The sequence below is a fragment of the Onychostoma macrolepis genome, chromosome 08, assembly GCF_012432095.1.
Source record: "Onychostoma macrolepis isolate SWU-2019 chromosome 08, ASM1243209v1, whole genome shotgun sequence".
NCBI lineage: Eukaryota > Metazoa > Chordata > Actinopteri > Cypriniformes > Cyprinidae > Onychostoma > Onychostoma macrolepis.
This window is the reverse complement of record NC_081162.1, coordinates 7,841,118-7,862,147: the sequence shown is the minus strand read 5'-3', so window position 1 is coordinate 7,862,147 and position 21,030 is coordinate 7,841,118. Positions and strand designations below refer to the sequence as shown.

General features: G+C 34.9%; 2 protein-coding genes across 2 annotated transcripts in view; one reads left to right on the top strand and one right to left on the bottom strand.

The window, feature by feature from the left end:
* The first annotated feature begins 289 nt into the window (after positions 1-289).
* rfk (riboflavin kinase) lies at positions 290-4,603 on the top strand. The gene is made up of 4 exons (XM_058785667.1): positions 290-670; positions 2,192-2,343; positions 2,449-2,551; positions 2,674-4,603. The coding sequence occupies exons 1-4, from the start codon at positions 589-591 to the stop codon at positions 2,820-2,822; spliced, it is 486 nt and encodes a 161-aa protein (XP_058641650.1). The 5' UTR covers positions 290-588; the 3' UTR covers positions 2,823-4,603.
* A 6,822-nt stretch (positions 4,604-11,425) lies between these two features.
* The window catches only part of pcsk5b (proprotein convertase subtilisin/kexin type 5b), a 60,425-nt gene continuing 50,820 nt past the window's right edge, over positions 11,426-21,030 (bottom strand). Inside the window, exons 30-37 of the mRNA XM_058784769.1 lie at positions 19,764-19,978; positions 18,949-19,185; positions 17,646-17,879; positions 17,235-17,412; positions 14,686-14,900; positions 13,494-13,594; positions 13,050-13,239; positions 11,426-12,153 (exon numbers count right to left, since the gene is read on the bottom strand). Of these exons, the coding sequence (XP_058640752.1) occupies positions 11,750-12,153; positions 13,050-13,239; positions 13,494-13,594; positions 14,686-14,900; positions 17,235-17,412; positions 17,646-17,879; positions 18,949-19,185; positions 19,764-19,978 (1,774 nt within the window). The 3' untranslated portion in view covers positions 11,426-11,749. The remainder of the gene's footprint in view (positions 12,154-13,049; positions 13,240-13,493; positions 13,595-14,685; positions 14,901-17,234; positions 17,413-17,645; positions 17,880-18,948; positions 19,186-19,763; positions 19,979-21,030) is intronic.

Genomic DNA, 21,030 nt, shown 5'->3' with positions numbered 1-21,030 from the left:
GAAAAATCATACGATATCTGACCTTTTATACACATTTTGTCACATGATGACTGACAGACAGCAGGAGTTGGGAAGGTCTGTGGAGGTTTAACTTTATTAATCCTACCAGAAAAAAAAAAATCTAATTATTATTTTTGTCTATTCACTTAAATCCAGTGAGTAAATCCAAAATACCAGTGAGTAAGTAAGTTAAATTTACGTTTCCGTTTGATTTAGTAAAAATTGTGGGACTTTTATTTTGAATGTACGCCAAAGGAAATACGTAAGCGAAGGTCGTTGAAGAAAAAAAAAAAAAGAAAAAAAAAAAAAAAACCTGTATGATGATGATGATGTTGAGTGCGACACACAGTTGACTAACCGGTCACATTACGACAGGAATCAACTTACTGACCTCTTATATCACTGAGGATATCACTTCTTCATTCCATCTCTAGATACACACCAGCTGGGATCGAAACTTAAAGGCTCCTCGCTATAAAGCTGGGTAAACGGCGCATTAGATAAGAGAGAAGAGTCTAGAGTCAGCCGGTCACTGTCCGCTCCAGCGCTGGATCTCTGGGTCACTTTAAACACTTTAAACGCGTCGACATGAGGAGTTTACCGCATTTCTGCCGGGGACAGGTGGTCCGCGGATTCGGTCGAGGAAGCAAAGACCTGGGCATCCCAACAGGTGAGACTAAGAGAGAAATAGCTAAGTTAACCCAAAGAGACAAACTCTGAGAACACTTACTGAAGCTTGTGTTGTTTAAAACTGCCTGACTTTCTTCTGTGGGAGAGAAATAGGAAGAGTGTTAGCGACATGACTGTGTGTCAGTAACCATTCACTTTTGTTGAATAAAAGGACCCAAATAAATGATACTGTGACTGAGATGCATTCTGATTAACCTCATGTGTAAATGACTACATAAGTTAACGATTTTTATGTGAACTAATCATTTAAGTATTAAAAGCAGGTTATTAATTATTTGACTTTCTTTAACTTACACTCAAGTGATAAATTCATTTTGATGTCAAGTGATCTTGTTTGAAATTAAACTGATTCAATTTAATATTCAGTTAAACATCACACTCTTGTAATGAATGTTATATTTAAACTAAAGCTCTGGTTAAATTATTATATAACTTCTCTTATGGGTTATAGGTCTTTCTACACGCTTCTGTAAGCGGTTTTATTCTGATTGGCCAGACACGGCACTCAGTGCCCGCCCATTTTTCAGTGGCCTTGGTTACCCATTCATTTTCCATAGGGAGTATATAGAAGTCTTAAAGAGTTAGAAGTGATCTAAACTAACCAGCTACGAGGTGAATCATAACATTGCAAACTTTGATTTGAAGCAAAAAGTACTAGAACTTTTGACAAAATGACCAAGGTACAAAACTGTACACTTTAATGAAGCATTGTAAGTGACAGTCTATTTAAAATTATTTAAAGATGTAGATTTTATGGAGAGATGGAGATAAACAATATATTGTGGGTTTATTGCAAAATATGCATATTAAGTATACAAAACAGTTTTTTGGCAATTTGCTTGTCTTTTATTATCTGATTGGTCGATTTCTCTTCGGAATTATGGGTAATGTAGTTTTTCCACTGGAAATTAAGCTGTTAAACTAATTTTTATTTTATTTTTTTAATCATTTGAAAGAATGCGGTTGATGGCTTCAACAGAAGCATATGCCGTTGATTAACAACCTCATAGTCTGTCTTGAGCGGTATAAGTTATTGTTCAAAATCAGTTCCCCTATGGAGAAAATTAATGGGATTTTTACTTCTAGAACCCGACTGCTGTACTCTATTATTACCAAATTGGATATTTCACCACAGCCCAAATTCACATTTTTGTGCATCACATGGAGATGATGACAGTATCATTTTCGAGAACTTGCGTTTTCAAAATCATGCAGAAAGCTTTCTGTTTTTACTTGAAAAGAATGTTGTGTAAAAGCCCCCTCATAATCTAGAAAATAAAAAAATAAAAAACATTTCATGTGCATGTATTTTTAAGTAGCAAAGTATTCTCAGATAATAAACGGCTGTATATTATCCGTTACTTTTCATGTTTTTGTACATCTGTAGCTCTGAAGATATCATATCTCAAATATATACACGCACATCCTGATAAAAGAAAACAACATGAAGCCAGTATTTAGTCTTACTAGATCTAATGTTTTCTTTCCATTCTTGTCTCAGCGAACTTCCCAGAGTCGGTTGTGGACAATCTCCCTGCTGACATTAGCACAGGAATCTATTACGGATGGGCACGCGTGGATAACGGAGACATTCACAAGATGGTGATGAGCATCGGCTGGAACCCTTACTACAAAAACACTAAGAAATCCATGGTGCGTCCATATCTATATTTCTAGTGTGCAGACATCTACAAGCTAGTGGTATAGTTGATTTGTATGTCTTGTGTCTGATATCACATTTATCTTTCTGTGTAACAGGAAACACACGTGATCCACACTTTTGAGGAAGATTTCTACGGTCAGATGTTGAGTGTGGCCATGGTCGGCTACATTCGCCCTGAGAGAGGATTCAACTCGCTTGGTAAGACATTGAGCTGAACTCACTCCCACATCACATGATCTCACTGACGCCACAACACATTGCTCAGCCACCCAAACACACTCATTCTGTTACAGTAACTCAAGGTTGTGTCTTCCTCACAGACGAGTTGATAGCAGCGATTCATAGTGACATTGAGGAGGCGAAGATAAAGCTGGACCTGCCTGAGCACTTAAAACTGAAAGAGCATCATTTCTTCAAGACGTCAGTATCGACAACAGCCAATCAGATCTGTAACGGTCATCGACTGTAACATTCACTTTCACCATCACCTATTTAAAGCCTGTTTAGTACATATGCAGTCTGTTATTTTTTTTATGTTAAAAAGATTTCTGTCCCCATGTGGTGCTTTGGTCAAGTGGAGGCACTATATGTATTTCTTCATACGGTATCATCACGCAGCCCTTTTGTTTCTATATTTATTGCAAAAAGGAGGATTCAAGTTACTTACTGGTGAATGATCACTGCAGTTCACAGGGTAAACGACACAGAGCCCTTCCCAGAATTCAATGATTGCTACGGATGATACAATGTAGAAGTCATGGAGTGTCAAAATCTCTTCTTTCTGGTAAAATTCATCTTTAGACGGAGAGTTCTTCCTCCACCTTCATTTTAATTTCATTTTTGTTTAAGAAAGACTCTCTTTTAATGAATAAAACACTTTAACAATAGTCAAAATTGGCGTTCCTCCTCTTTGAGATAAAATGAATACTTTTTATGGTTCTCAGAGAACCGTGCCCAGAGGTGGAAGTCCAAGGTTGAGATAAAGAGAGTTAAAGCCCATGTTATTTGTAATATGAGTGCAAAACTGGGCAGTCGGAGAACAAAGTGACTGAATTGAATTAATTTAAATGTTCTTTTAAATATTTAAATGCTTACAGAAGCTCTGCATAGCAAACACTTGCTCCTGTGTACATATGTATTACTAAACCTTAACCTAAAATAACCCCCCCCCCCCATCATTTGCAAATGATCTTCTGATTTTACCTTATTTCTCCATGGTGTGTTCTTGTTGAATTGATGCTTGAAACACGTGCTGCTGGTTTAGTGTTAAACTGCAGCAATCCTCAGTAAAATGGTGCGGTCACGTTATTAGCGAAATTTCACGAAATGTTAATTAATTGTCAGTAGTGTAAGGATGTATGTTTACACAGAAATCGATTTCAAACCAAATTTTCGCCACTTTCTGTTGGTCAGAGAGAATCTGTGTGTGGGAAATGGTTCGCCCTCACGCGAAATTCCCGGTCACGTGGAAAATTCGCTGAAGAACGGAAAATGTGACCGCACCTTAACCTCTTAACTGTCACCGTCCACCCTGTGGGACGCCTACGTTTACTTCACTATTTTACAATTAAATCCTAATCTAATCATGACAAACTATATGTCGTTTGGAAAGGTCTAAGACTCCTAAATAGATATTTTACCACTTTTTTTGTAAAAAAATTATGTAGGAAAAGTAATAGATTAATTTATGACAAGAGTGCACCTGAAAAATCTACATCATAACAGGAGTTCTGACCTTTGTCACAGAAAGTCTTCTTTTTTGCCTTTTTCTCTGTCACGCTTTAGAAATCATAAGAAATTATATATCAGTTGAAAACTTAAAATCTCAAAATTCATCCTTTGAAACCCATTTTAAAATCAGACATTGCATTACCATGGAAATGGTACATCAAAATCATGTTGGAAAATGTTTTCATTCATGAATTATAAAAAAATAAGTTTGGATAGTGCACTATAATGTCTCTGTTCAAAACTGTGAGTGACAGTTAAGGGGTTAATGTAGGAATCAATAGAAAAATGTTACTCTTTAAAACCTGTCTGTTAATGCTGTTATCGTCACAATCTATATTCATCAGACTGGGCCTTTAATTGTTGAATTGCATGTTTTCTGTTTCTTTTTTTCTTCTTTGTTTTTGTAGGTCAGGGCAGTGCCTTACTATGTGAAATCAGACATTAATATACGGTGCACAACCAAGCATTCCTTCACTGTTGACACCTGCTTGTAAGCATTAAACAAAAATGCCTTATGTTTTACTGTCTCTTCTTTTTGTGTGTGTGTGAAAACAATGCTTTCATGATGTCATAATAAATAATTGAGAAGGGAAATGAGAACTGGAAGTAAATCATATCTAGTTCTGAATCAGTGGTAATAAACACTCTGTTCATTATAAATTTCGCCAGCCATTGGTCATCTGGTAGCTTTACTTTAAAAACAAATTCTTTTTAATTGTAGCCTAACTATTAAATCTGGACAAAATAAAATTAATATTAAAAAGCTGACATGACTGAACACTGAATTTAAAGGAATTATTTACCCAAAAATGAAAATTCTGTTATTTACTCATCCTCAAGTTGTTCCAAATCTATAAGAGTTTCTTTCTTCTGGAACACAAAAGATGATATTTGGAGGAATGTTGGTAACTAAAGACTGTTCGTTCCCATTGACAAAATACTATGGAAGTCAATGGAACCCAAAGCTGTTTGGTTCCCAACAATCTTCAAAATAACTTATTTTGTGTTCCACAGAAGAAAGACATACAGGTTTGGAAAGACATGGGGTGAGTAAATGACTAAATTTTCATTTTTGTTTGGACTATCCCTTTCAGTTTAAGTAGCCTACTAAAATGACTAAACTGAACAAATAAGATAAAAACTAAAGTATATAAAGTAGCCTATATATTATTTTGATAAAGGAACATTTGAATCGTCTGACTGACAAGGATTCACAGCTGTAATCTTTCCTGTGTCTATTAGGTGATGTCCCAAGATCTTAACATTAAGAAAGAGTTAAATATTTGGTCAGCTTGTATGGATGAGAGGCTGCTGTAAAGATAATGTCCTGAAAACAGACGCCCTCAAGGCTAGTGAACCGGCTCTTATTTCATTTTGTGCGCTGTTGGCCACGCAACGCCAGAAAGATCAGCTGAAGTGATCAGATAATGAGGCAAGATCACGCTGATACTGTGGTCTATAAGTCCTCCCCGAACACAATTAACAAAGATGACTTGTTAACAAACATACTTCTGCTGGGAAATTTTTATATACACAAATCTAAGTAGCCTACTTGAAAGTGAAACCAACGTGTTGTGCATTTTATGAGTGTATTTCTTATAGCCTATAAAAGCCCTCAAAGTGCTGAAAAAGAAAAAATGCAATAAATCTCTTACTTATTATTTACAGGAAAAACCCTAGTCCCTTCAGTTATTGTTCAGCTCAATGTTCAGTGGCAGCTGTCACAGCTGAAGTGGTCCGAGTTCTTCAGATGCAGCCTCTGATATAGTTAGCAACAATTTACTTTTACTTTTTACTTTACTTTTAGTCATTTAGCAGACGCTTTTATCCAAAGCGACTTACAAATAAGAAAAAGTAACTCAAACTAAAAGTTAAAACTCTATAAATACTATATATACACATTTAAGAAAATAAAGAAATTAAATAAAAAATGACAAATACATACAACTACATTTCAAAACTACACATTTAAATGAAAACAAAAAATAAAGCTAAAAACAATTCAAATACTAAAACAACAAAAGGTATGAGTATAATAATGATTCTAACATAACACTAAGCCAAACACCAAAAAAACAACTACATATTTGTATGTACAGCCACACAAATATAAATAAATTCAATATATATTATTTCATTTCCATTTAGTATGTTGAAATACTAAAATAACTCAAATTAAATAAAACTAAAACTTAATTAAAAACGTATGCAGACATAAAATAAAAAAAAACTAATAAAATGACAACATTACTACAACTGTAACTAAAACTAAAATAGATAACAAATACAAATTAAACTGCATTATTTCATCAGTAATCCTAAAAAATAACACTGAGCCAAACACACATGCTAAAAAAACAGCGATAACTTACTTACACATAGTAAGAAATGGTTATAAAAACTGAAACAGAAGTGAAACATGTGGTAGGAAAGAGGAAAAATAAAAAGCAATACATTTATTAATACTATTTTTTTATTAATTTTTTAATACTTTTATTTAATAATTTGTTAATATTCTGACAATAGATGTTGTTACTTTCATTTTCAAAATAATCAGTGGTGGACTGTAAGGAAGTACATTCAATAAGTATTCTCGTACAAATGTGAAATACTAAGTTTTCTTCGTCTTTTTTTTTTCTCACAGGACAGCAACACTACAAAAATATGGTCTTTTACAACATCATGCATTGTTGTAGATTAAACTACCCAACAGTAGGCAACTTTAAATTGAACAATCTTGAACATATTCAGAAGTAAAATGCAACATAAACAGTAGTGCAACAGTAATATTAATGCAAAACCATCCAGACGAATTCTTTTTCAGAACAATACTGTAAATACCTTTACTTTTACTCAATAAGTATATAGAGTATGTAAGATAATACTTTTAATTAGAGGATAGGTACCTAAAAATGAAAATTCTGTAATCATTTGCTCACCCTCAAGTTGTTCCAGGTTTGGAATTTTCATTTTTGGGTGAACTATCCCTTCAACTAAGGTTTTAAATATGACTAGTTTTTCCCCAATGTGGTATTACTACAAGCAGTTTACTAAAGTGCCTCAATATCTATTCTACTAATTACTTTGTCATAGCTCTAAACAATTTCTCTTTTCCTTCTTTCCCTGAATCAGACCAGACCCTGTACTGCAGGATAAAGCTGAATGTGCCAGCGCTGGACAGGTTTTTAATGGTTTTGGGCTGAGCAGGGAGGCCCTGACAGTGCTGCTGGATCTTCTGAGAAGTGCCACAATCCAGACCCTGGTGTTTCTCTTCTGTCTGGCCAGTGGTGCATCATACAGAGTGGTCTCCAGAGTGTTTGACGTGCCTTGTTCCACTGTCCACCGCACTGTCCTCCGAGTCACTGAGGAGGTGCTGGCCATTCACCTCCCGAAGACCCCAGAACACATGGAGGCAGGGCTGGGCTTAAAACTGACGTTGTTTTTCTGATGTTAAACCTAAGCTATGTTGTAAATAGTTGTAAAAAGTACTTTCAGTAATGTATAGAACAATTTGTTTTAATGTGTAAAAAATTTATTTACAGGACAAAAAAATAAACGTATATAAGGTTCTGTAAGCTGCATTAAAAAAATGAACAATGTAAATAACAATTACTTCCCTTTTATTTACACGTGAATATGCATAACAAAAAATACAAAATGTGCAGAAAGTACTCAGGCTCATTTACAAATAAATTACATTACAAAAATGAATAACATATACAACTTACCATTTCGTTTTTAACTTGCATCACAAAAATAAACTGCAGAAATTAGGTTATTTCATTGACAATGTGATATAAAAAAAAACGATATTTATGTACCCATTTTTTCCACTGTTTTCTCTGGACTGGATGTCCTCCCTGAGTAGCTCCACCAGCCTCCACTCACTCCCTCACCTGTCCCAGGACACTCACCCCCTCACCTGTCCCAGGACACTCACTCCCTCACCTGTCCCAGGACACTCACCCCCTCACCTGTCCCAGGACACTCACCTGTCCCAGGACACTCACCCCCTCACCTGTCCCAGGACACTCACTCCCTCACCTGTCCCAGGACACTCACCCCCTCACCTGTCCCAGGACACTCGCCTCCTCACCTGCCCCAGGACACTCGCCTCCTCACCTGCCCCAGGACACTCACCCCTCACCTGTCCCAGGACACTCGCCCCCTCACCTGTCCCAGGACACTCACTCCCTCACCTGTCCCAGGACACCTGCAATCCTAAGGCAGAGCAAATAAACCATGCCTGTTAACAACAACAGCACAATGGATTTCAGCAAAATGTGTCTATTTTAGCTGTATAAGATTGTGTGCTACGCTAATATATTTCTTCACAGGCATTACTGGCTTGTACTTTTACATCCATAATATTATAAACTGACAGTTTATTGCTGGTCTGTGGTTTTACAGTGCTGTAATTTTTTATAGATTTCATATTTCAAGCTGAGTTTAAAGGGTGCACTATTATGAAAATCACACTGCTTCATCAATACATCAATAAGAAAAAGTATAATTTCATAGATATTGTTAATGATAGTTGTTCATATTGAAATATGTATGAACATAATACATGACCTAGATTATTTATTTTACAAAATCTTGTCATTTTAATAAATATTACATGAAGTTACTTAAAAATTGTTGCTGCTCCAGTTAAGCTCAGTGTGCTCTTTCACATTGAACTTCATAAACAGACATATAAACTGATGGTTGTCACTTTAAGTTAAGTTAATCGATTTTCTATGGATTCTGTCGACTCAAATCTGCAGACTGGCTCTGATATTTGCCAACAAGCATCAACTTCTCCAGACTGTAAATCTGTGGAAAATCGGGGCAAAAATCGTGTAGTGTATTCAGCCTTAAGAGACTATAGATAAGTTTACATCCATTTAATAAGAGGCTTCATAATGAGGCAAGTTTCTGTGTTCATCCCCATGAATTAAATGTTTTATTGATTTGTTTTATTTGATTTTTGAATATGTTACTTAGCTGAACGTGGACTAGTCGTTGTTGCAATGTGCTTAAATGACACTTCATTATGGATATATATCTGATCACATTGAATGCCTTGTTGCTTGATTTTAGCGTTCCGTTTTTTTTTTTGTGATTGACTTTGTGAAAGTGAAAGTGACGTGACATACAGCCAAGTATGGTGACCCATACTCAGAATTTGTGCTCTGCATTTAACCCATCCAACGTGCACACACACACAGCAGTGAAACACACAGCCATTTATGCTGCGGCGCCCGGGGAGCAGTTGGGGGTTCGGTGTCTTGCTCAAGGGCACCTCATGGTATTGAGGTGGAGAGAGCGCTGTACATTCACTCCCCCACCTACAACCTTTGGATTATGAGTCCAACTCTCTAACCATTAGGCCACGACTTCACCAGTGTACCTTCAAAAAAATATTTTTCAGTTATTCTTTTAAAAGGTTGTTTAAAATAAACAAGAATTTTTAATAAAACATGATGTGTGCTTAATGGGAACAGGGGTGTGCTTAAAGGTCCCATCCCATGGCATGAAAATTTTACTTTATGAGGTTTTTTAACATTAATATGAGTTCCCCTAGCCTGCCTATGGTCCCCCAGTGGCTAGAAATGGCGATAGGTGTAAACTGAGCCCTGGGTATCCTGCTTCGCCTTTGAGAAAATGAAAGCTCAGATGCCAGATCTGGAACCTTCCCTTTATGTCGTCATACGGGGAAAGGTTACCTCCCCTTTCTCTGCTTTGCCCGCCCATGTGTGAGGCGAGAGAGACCTCATGGCTTGCAAACGAGTGAAGCATGATAGTTGCTCAGTGTTTGGATGTACAAATGAACACCGAAGTATTTTTTAGTTCCTTCATCCGAGCCTATGGCTAGCATTAGCTACATGATAATAACTGTAACAGCATACATAAACAAACCAACTAAAGTACCGTATCCAGACACAATATTTTAAACTAACCATTCAGAGACGTCCTGCTGTAGCCGCTCAGTTTCAACTTCTTCATCCGGTGCTTCTCCATCCAGATCAGATTCTGGGTCAAACTGAAAAGCTTGAACGACTGCGTGTCTATGAGCCATTGCGATACATCCACCGTCAACATTAGCGCATGGTAGCGCAAGCTTTTTAAGGCCACACCCCCACCCTCCACCTTGCCCCGCCTCTCTCATCCTCATTAGCATTTAAAGCTACAGACACAGAAATGGCACGTCCTAAGGAAAGCTCATCGTGGGACTGGCTCGCAGTGGCTGAAATTCTGCACCAAGGCTGAATTTCGGGAAAGAGACATTAGATATAGTACTAGGGACCACTTAGGCCTATATAAAAGCATCCAAAAAGCAGCATGTCATGGGACCTTTAAAGGGTACAAAAATGTCCCATTAAGCACAGCCAGACTTTTTGCACTTGATGTATATCTTAATTGAAATGCTTTTGTCATTTAAAATAAAATTAAACATTTTTGTGTGAGAGATTATTTTATTTTAACATAACTTTTTGTACTGAAACCAATATCTTGTGTGCTAAAAATGTCTCAATGTAGATTTTGCTGAGCTTAATAGGTACTTTTACCCTATCTCATGTTTTCAGCATGTGCCAATTTAATCAATTAATCAAACTTAACTGAGATAAACCCAAATCAAGAAGCCATAATGTCCTATTCATCATCCTTTATAGATAATAGACCGTTTAATCGGCTAACACTTGAAAAGGACTGTCAATACACTGTATAAATCCTTTACAGATCTTAAAGGAATAGTTCACCCAAAAATGACAATTTGCTGAATATGTATACTCACCCTCAGACCATCAAAGATGTAGATGAGGTTATTTCTTCATCAAAACAGATTTGGAGAAATGTAGCATTACATCACTTGCTCACCAATGGATCCTCTGCAGTGAATGGGTGCCGTCAGAATGAGAGTCCAAATAAATATTTATAATAAACACACACCTTTTCGCTTCACTAGATGCCAATTGATAGACTGGAGTTGTGTGGATTATTGTGATGTTTTTATCAGCTGTTTGGACTCTCATTCTGACGGCACCCATTCACTGCAGAGGATCCACTGGTGAGCAAGTGATGTAATGCTACATTTCTACCAAATCGGTTCAGATGAACAAACAAACTCATATACATTTTGGATGGCCTGAGGTTGAGTACATTTTCATTTCTGGGTGACATATTCCTTTAACTACAAACATAAAGCAGGCATGACATTTAATATTTCGCTATTTACCAAAAGAGTATTACATTTGCACCATCAAAGATGCTCTTTTCCATTAGAAGTAGATGGAGACCAGAGTCTGTCAAGAAAAAGAAAAAAAAGCACCATAAAAGCATACAAACAATAGCCTGTATGATTCCTGCACTTTATTCCAAGCCTTTTGAATTCACTTTTCAGTACGGTACATCAAAATTTACTGAAAATTCATGGTAACCATTTATTGTATGTAAAAGAGCAGCTTGAACATTCTGCTGAATATCATCTTTTGTGTTCCATAAAATCATATGGGTTTAGAACAACATCATGGTGAAGAAATGATGACAGAATCGTGATATTTGGGAGAACAATTTCTTTAACGGTTGATTGGTGAAGATTAGTGGGTTTCTACATGTCAAAATGGTAATGAATAAAGTATTGATATGCATATATCAAATAAAATAAACAGGCTTTTTGTTTTATGTGAGAGTATACATATCATCATATTCCAGTTCCACCTCCACCTCCCCTTCCTCATCTCCCTCCAACAGGCTGTATTTAAACTTTCGATACACTGTCCCGTCCCTCCCCATGTACACAATGTCCTCGTCGTCCTCCTCGTCATCCTCTTGGCCTACTTCTTTATCGCAATACTCCGCCTGCATGCTGTCACTGAGGGTCGCAGAGGTGAAGGGGTCATCTTTGATTTTGGTGTAGCCGTTCGATTTGACGGTGATCTTCTGCCGAAAATGCAGGAAGAGAAAAATGGCAAGCCACAAGCTCACCAGCACAAATATGACAGTGAAAACAAAAAGGCCAGGATAAACCGAAGTCACTGGATTGTTACTGAAGAGGTTGTAGCTCAGTGCTGCAATGCATTCATCTGAGAAAAGAGAGGTTAAAGGTCAATGGCTTCACACTGAAAGCTCCAAAATTTAATTAAAAAAAATGTACAAACCATAATTTAGTAACATTTCCCGCTTTGAGTCAGTGTTATCTAATGATACAGTATTATGTGAATCTTACATGGTTGGTTCAGGCATTGATGGCATGCTGTTCATTACGAAATAAATTTGTTTTTCATTCTCAAGTTTTTAAAATCAAACAAAAATGCATGCAATATTTGAATTTGTCAGGGTGTTGAGCAGAAGTGTGAGCTTGTGTGTGTGTGTGTGTGTGTGTTTATATAACTTTATCTGTAAAGCAGTTTAAATATGTCAGTGTTGTTATTTTTTACTAAAACTAAAACTGTTAAAAATGTTACTTGAAATGAGGCTGAAATAAAATATAAATATTAGACAATTTTTTTTAAATTGAACCTTGGCAACTAACTGAAATAAAATAAGCTGAAGTACCAAAATTAATAAATCTAAAACTGAAGCTAAATAGAAATATTAACTATTTAAAATAACTACAAATAACAAGCACATAAGATTACTAAAACTAAAATAAAAAAAGAAAATAATAAAAGCTCATTTAATATGAATAAATACTACAATAGTACATTAATAATATGTAAATAACACTGACATAAAAATAATTTATATATTTCTATTTTTTGTAATTTTAAAGACTCAAACTGTATTTATAAATGACAGTTAAAACTAAATTTCCTTTTAAGCACGTCATTCACAGTGAAACATTTTCAAAGATGTACATTTTTGAAGATGTAAATAAAAATATTATTGGAGTACATTTCAAAAGAATACTAGCCTTTCTTGACTGTGTTTTTTTTTTGTTTTTTTTTCAGTGTAGAATGAATGCATTTAAAGCTTGTACCATTCATTGTGTGGCACTGGCAGCATTCCGAGGGAAATCTTGAGGAAGTCGTGCGCATGTTTTCTCCACAGCAATGAAGACACCTCCCGTTCTCTGTGAGGCGCTGTAGAACAGGGCACGAGGTGCAGCTGTAGGGTCCCGGACCTTTACATTCATTACAGGATGGGTCACATGGGGCACATGTCTTATTCTGTGCAAAACACAAAACATGTTAGAAAGAACTAAAAATATCTAAATTAAGGAATTTGTCTAGAGTATTCTATGAAGTTCACACATTTAATGTACATTTGAATGGCTAAGAAATATCAGGAAGTGATGAAATATAAGATAAACAAACAATGAAGTTATAAGAGAGAAAATAAAAAAAATAATAATAAAAACACTACAATATAGTTAGATTAGCACATTACAGATTTGATAAAACTGTATTAAAGAGACATTTACCACATGGATGGGATATTCCCCAATTAGACACGTAGATGAGCAGATTCCTCCAAACAGTTTGAAACCATCATAACATGATGTACAGGAGATCGCACCAGAGCCTGCCGATCACATGACAGACTAGTTCAATCATGCTGAGGTGCACAAATAATATCATCTGCACTAAAAACTGTCTAAAATGATTTAAAATGCAGGATGAAAGACAACTTTCTGAAAATCCAGAGTTACGATGATAAAAGATTATCTAGTCTTATTTTTAAACACTTAAAAGTAAAAAAAAAAAAAAATTCACTGCATTAGTATTTAGACACTTTTTTTGTCAAACATTAATGTTCATATTGTGATAAACTTCATATCAATAAAAATCACTTGAGATATGCATAAGTGTGGATTCAGTACATGATTAGGTAAATCATCAGAATAATGTTGATTACCATAAAAAAAACTATTTTGACTCTTGTTTTGTTTAAAAAGAACTTACAATGGAAGTGAATGGGGACCAGTTTTGAAAGCGTTAAAGCAGAAAGATAAAGCTTATTATTTTATAGCTGCTATATTGTCATGGCAGCAAAGTTTAAAAATTGAATATTAAACTGCACACAGAAAAGGATAGTACCTACTACTGTACTATTGAAACACTGAGTATTTAAACATTTACAGACTGGCTGCATTCACTTCCACTGTAACCCAGATTTTATTTTTAAAGAAAAGGAGCGACAAATCAAACTGAACAATATTATGGCAATAAACATTATGCCTGTTGATTGAGCTTAACTTGTGTTGAACCCAGCAACCTTCTACAACGAGAGGGAAAAATAAAAAAATAAATAAAATCACTCCAATATTTTTGAAAAACCTCAGACTGGCCATTAACTAGTTAATTGTTCTCTCTCTCTCTCTCTTATGAAGCTGTAAGATGCAGATAGGCTTCTTAAGTTTATTTTTTAATTTAGTTATGTAAATCAGGGTTTCCCAAATTAGGGTTTGCATTGCATCCAAGTAAATAGATAAGATATTACATTTTTAGTTTTTTTTAAGTGTTTTATTTTGAGTTTATAGCTGGATTTTGAAATCTGCCACTCCTAAAACATGCTACAGCACTTAATTTCACAATCAGATTAAACTATATATCACGATTACTGTGCAACCCTATTTATTTATTTGACAGTTGCAGGCATGTGGCGAGTCTTACCCTTGCATGTTTTACAGGTGGGGTGGCATCTTTGGCACTCTCTGTTTAAGATGTGAGGGAAGTAGTTTGATGGGCATGTACGCAGACACTGTCCGGACTTTCTCAACAGGAAGTATCCATCTCTACAGCTGAGACAGAAATGGCTGCTTCCTGAGCATTTCTCACATGTGTGGTCACACTCTCGACATGCTCTGCTGGAGGCGTCCACAAAGTAACTGCAGGAAAACATCATTTTTGAATAATCACGATTTAGTTGCATCAAAAGCAGGTCATTTAGCATTATTATTACCCTACACTCTGAAACACCTGATTCTGATTGGTCAATTGTGGAAAATGTTTCTGTATAATTACTGCTAAACTATATATTTGACCTTTGCGCATGGCATCATTTTGCTACTTTCATGTTTCTCGTAATAATCTATGGTTTCAAATGAAAGCTGTTGTGAAAATGAGAAAAATGCCCCATATTCTACCAATTTAACCTGCTCAAGCAGCATCAGTTATAAAGAGGTGGAGTAGAAAAACCTTTCTAGCAATTATTGAACATCTTGCTGCACATGTATTTTGTTGCCATATAGTCTGAAACATATCCCAACAAACCGAAACAGTAAATTATTAGTTTCAGTTAGCTCTGGTGAGCAGTCATAGTGATAATATCAATGTGACAGTCTTATGACACTGGGAAATCCCCATTCAGAGAATCCACCATGTCCTTTTGTGGCCTTATAACCATCTGTTCTCTATCCTATAACAAACGAAATGGATGAGAAATTGAAAGTGAAAATGCTTCACCTTGTTATAATATATGTTGTTATAAACCCATGTCAGTTTGTTTCAGCTGTGGCAGGTTTTAATGCACCTCATTAGGATGAGTAACTGTGGAAGAACTAACCCTTTAATGCTTATATGTTTGTCATTTTATTATTTACCTTTCAAATGTTTGAGGTTGGTAAGATTTTTAAATGTTTTTTTTATTCAAAAAGTCTCTTATGTTCACCAACGCTGCATTCATTTGATCAAAAGACAGTATAAACAGTGGTCATGTAAAATAGTGATATAATTAAAAAAAAAAAATAAAATAAAATAAAAAATAAATATATATATATATATATATATATATATATATATATATATATATATATATATATATATATATATATATATATAGATATTTATTTATTTATTTATTTTTATTTTTATTTTTAATGTCATTTATATATGTAATGCAAAGCTGAATTTTCAGCATCATTACTCCAGTCTTCAGTGTCAGTGACCCTTCAGAAATCATTTTAATATGCTGATTTGTTGCTCAAGAAACATTTATGATTATATAATAATAAATATTTTTGTAGAAACTCTGATTCATATTTTTCAGGATTCCCTAATGAATAGAAAGTTGCAATAGAAATCTTAACATTATAGATGTCACTTCTGACCACTTTAATACATGCTTGCTGAATATACACTTTTGAATGAATCAGAAATATAAAAGCGTAGTGCATAAAAAAGATAAAGCAGCAGAAATAAAGATGACAGTGTAAATTTCAGGTCAAATTATCCAATTGCAAAAAGACTTTCTGGACTAACCCATTGACCTCTTAAAGTGCTTCATCTCATAATTGGAAGGAATGTCAGTAACTTGGCATTTAGCTGAAGCTTTTCATCCAAAGTGACATACAGCATACTAATTAGAGATGCAGTTCCCCACAGCAAACCCAGATTACATGCCTTACTAAAGCGCACAATGGCAGGAGTGCAGGACTGTACCGACAGCAGCTCCTCAACCACACGGTCACTTCTGTGTTATTACCCCAGATCATAAACCCAGAGGAAAGTATGTGAAACTCTGGGCCGTTTTGAGGGTGAAATGCTTCACAAATTTTAGTAGAAAGACAATAAAGTACAAAAGAGTGCCATTAGTATTAACGGTAGTAATACAGCATTTGGCCACTTAAATCACATTTAAAAATGTCAGAATGTTAAGGAAGCCCATTTCTGCCACTGAATAAAAAAATAAATAAAAAAAGTAGTAACTGTGACTTTTTCTAACTTTTTTTTCTCATAATTGCGAGATATAAAGTTAGAATTGAGACATACAAACTCGTACATTGAGAGATAAAATTGCGAGTTTATATCACGCAACTGTGAGAAAAAAAGTCCGAATTGTCAAAATTTGACAATTTTGAAAAGTCAAATGTTTAATTTTTTTTTTATTCAGTGGCAGAAACGGGCTTCCATAGAATGCCATTGCACAGATGCACAATAAACTAAAAAAAAGATATGTACTGCACCCTAGAGGTGAAAGAGTTAAAAGACATGAATCTCTGTCATTATGACAGTATAAGTTTTTCTGGTCCAGTTTAATTTACATAAATGACATAATTGACACACAGTCCTGTTGCACTGCATTTGATTTAATTTTAACTGTAACTACATTTATAAAGATAATAAAAAACGAAATAAAATAAAATAAAATAAAACAATAAAAGCAAATAAATAAATAAGTATATAAAATAACTACTAAATACAGTAAATAAGTTACATGATACCTTGGTGGACAGGTGGTGACGCAGCTGTGTCCGAGCAGAAGCCAGCCTGGTTTACAGGTTATACAGTCATTACTGTGATGTCCACGGCATGACGCACATTTCACGTTGCACTGAACACACTCCAGCCTGCCCTCATCTACATAGTAACCACCCGGACACGTGGACACACACGTCTGATCTGATGAATGACCAAAATAACATGTACAAGACATTACATCATGCATGTAAGACTAATGCATAACACTGCCTTTCCATTAGTCTTCTTCAGTTATGCAGTTGTTTCGCAATTATTTAACAAATTGAAGAACTTCTTTTGTGCTAGATTGCTTTATAATAAACGTTACTAATGCTCAGTTTTATTATACCCAGTTTCATATGGAAATGAAAAGTGATGTGCAGGTGGGATCTTACTGAGCAGGAAGCGTTTGGGGTTGCAGCTGAGGCACTGCTCTTTGCCTGCACCCGAGCACTGGAGACAGCTCTTGTGACAGGACTTGCACTGGCCGTCCTTATCGGTAAATGTGTGCGGAGAGCAGCCACTGAAGAACTCGCAGTGCCCGTTCACATCCTTCCTCATGTTGTCTCTGCAGGTGAGGCAGGAGGACGGATGAGGACCTGAGCACGTCTGGCAGGACTTGTCACACTCTAAAAGCAGACATATTTGGGTGTCAACAAACAAGTATGGTATGACTATAATGATAGCACGATCAGGTGATTGTTATTAAAATATGTAAGGCTGCATTTGCTTGATTAAAAACACAGTATATTCTTGTAACATTATACATGTATTTGCTGTCTCTTTTGATCAATTTAATGCATCCTTGCTGAATAAAAGTAATCTTTTTTTTTTTTTAAGTTTGAATGATAGTCTATCAAGATTTCCACAAAATTATGAAGCAACGCAACTGTTTTCTATACTGATAATAATCAGAAATGCTTTTGAGCAGTAAATCAGCATATCAGAAAGATTTCTGAAGGATCATGTGACACTGAAGACTGGAGTAATGATGCTGAAAATTCAGCTTTGAATCACATGAATTAATTATATATTTGAATATATTCTTAATTTATAATATTTTAAATTGTAATAATATTTCACAATATTACTGTTTTTCTGATCAAATAAATGCAGGCTTGGTGAGCATAAGAGACTTATTACAAAAATATATTTTTAAAAAAAATACTTTTTGAGCTGCAGTGTAGGAAATCTTATGGAAGCCCGTTTCCGCCACTGAATAAAAAATAAAAAAGGTTGTTGCTCTCACAAACTCGCAATTCTGACTTTTTTTCTCATAATTGCGTGATATAAACTTACAATTGCGAATTAAAAAGTCAGAATTGTGAGATATAAACTCAAAATTCTGAGAACATATCAGTCCCCATTCCCTTTAAAATTGGACTTTAACTCGCAATTGCGAGTTTATAATTTTGAAAAGAAAGTCAGAATTGCGAGATATAAACTCGCAATTGCAAGAAAAAAAAGTCAGAATTGCGAGTTGTCATCTCGCAATTCTGACTTTATAACTCGCAATTGTTTATATCACGCAATTATATGAAAAAAATGCAGAATTGTGAGATAAAAAGTCGCAATAACCTTTTTTTTTTTTTTATTCAGTGGCGGAAACGGGCTTCCATAAAATCGCATGCATCATCACCTTGCCCAACACTATCTTGTCAATTATCCTGTCAAAATGACGGAGAATATGTACCATACCTCGACACTCTGCTCCGTCCAGATACGTTTCTGGCGGACAGTGGAACAGACACTTTCTGTTGTGACGTACAGATCCATAATTGCCACAGGAGGTGCAGTCATCTTCATCAGGTCCGTCACATTCTGCACAATCACTGTGACACGGCGTACACTCTTTCTGCTCAACGTTTGTAAAGTACCTCTTGGGACAGTCATCAAGACATCGATCCTCATGCAGGAAGTGGTACTCTTCACATGCTGAGAGAACAGGAGAAAGATAAATCCAGAAAGCTTCAGAGGTGTAATGCCAATCTTCAGTGTAGAGAGAAGTAAAAGGAACTTGATAAATATGTTCACTAAGATTACATTTATTTAATTAAAAATACAGTAAAAACAGTAATATTGTAAAATATTATTACAATTTAAAAGAACTGGTTTTTATTTGAATATATTAGAAAATATAATTTATTTCTGTGATGGTAAAGCTGAATTTTCAGCATCATTACTCCAGTCTTCAGTGTCACATGATCCTTCAGAAATTATTTTAATATGTTGATCTGCATCACAGGAATAAATTAAGTTTAAAATATATTCAAATAGAAAACAGTTGTGTTAAATTGTAATAATATTTCAAAATATTACTGTTTTGTTTCTGATCAAATAAATGCTTGTGAGCAGAAGAGACAAAATTTTTTTTTTTTAAATATTCCACATTTTTGACCAGCAGTGTAGCGGTGTAGGAAATCGCTTGCCTGGGACAAGAGTAAATTATACAGTTTTTTAGTGGTTATTACTATAAAATGTCAGTCGGTGATGAATAATGTTGAGAAGCTCACCACTGCATTTGCCCCTTTGGTCACATTCAGTGCAAGCGTTTGGACAGATCTCACATACTCCATCCTTTACAAAGTGTCTTGAAGGGCACTGAAGCACACAGGAGTGTTTGAAAAGCACGTAGCCTTCCTCACACCTCAGACAATAATTGGCTTCTCCCTCACATGAAGCACATCCAACAGCACAGCTGACACACACGTCGACCTCTGGGTAACCCCTGCGACGATGACAGACATTATATGATGTTTGTTAATATGTGGCTTTATATGATTTATGTTAATGCATGGCTGTGTTCCAGCTTTCATACTTCAACTAAAAGTTGGTACCTCGTTGGTAATGGCACATATTTTTGAGTTTTAACAAGACGCCGCACAGGTATTATGATCCAAAAAGTCTAGTAAAATTAATTACTTTAAAAATCATCATTACATAAATTTTAGAAAAAAAAAAAAAAAACACAACATAACGCAAGAAACCAAATTAAAAAAACAAAACAACAATCAAATAAAATATAATTGCAATAAATAAAACACTGCTAAAAAGTTGAGAGTGTTAAAATAAATAACACAAAATATAAATAAAACACTGCATTTTCTCTACAGCTAATAGGTTGTAAAACTTAAAATAAAATAAAATATAAACTAAATCAAGTTACTATTTTAGGATTACTAAAATACATTAGTCAACATTTGAAGTCGATCAAAAAAAGTTCAAAGTTTTGATGAACGCATTTTGGTTTTAGGTTTTAGGACAACTTTGATGAAAGGTTTTGATCCACTTCAAATGTTGACTAGTGTAGTATTACAGTATTAAAAATTAGTATTATATGGGTGTTATAGTACTGCACAATAAAAGTCTTGATCTACAGAACCATTTGTCATGTACTGTTAGCTACATTCATTACTTTAAATTTAATCATTACGTAACTTAGAAAACAAAATAAAACAACAGAACACAAAATGTGAGAAAGGAAAAGAAAACAGAAAAATAAACAAAATAAAATGTAATTCAATTTAAATAAAAAAAAAACTGAATTTTCTATAGAAATAAAAATGTTGACAGTGTTAAATAAAATAATAACAAATAAAATAAAACACGGCATTTACAACTAAATTAAAATAAAAGGATCTTTCGGTGTCTTTCCCACTTGGAAAAATTAACAAATAAAATAAGTTTAAATCAACATTTTTTAAATATCCATGAATTGAAGACACCTTAAAATGACAAGAAATTGTATTGTGCCATCTCAGGCTATGTAATTTATTATTT

Excerpts from the sequence above, each read along its gene's own strand:
- rfk (XM_058785667.1), top strand. The coding sequence starts at position 589 with ATGAGGAGTTTACCGCATTTCTGCCGGGGACAGGTGGTCCGCGGATTC. Across the intron at positions 2,344-2,448 it reads AAAACACTAAGAAATCCATG|GAAACACACGTGATCCACAC; the intron begins GTGCGTCCATAT and ends TCTGTGTAACAG. Across the intron at positions 2,552-2,673 it reads GAGAGGATTCAACTCGCTTG|ACGAGTTGATAGCAGCGATT; the intron begins GTAAGACATTGA and ends TCTTCCTCACAG.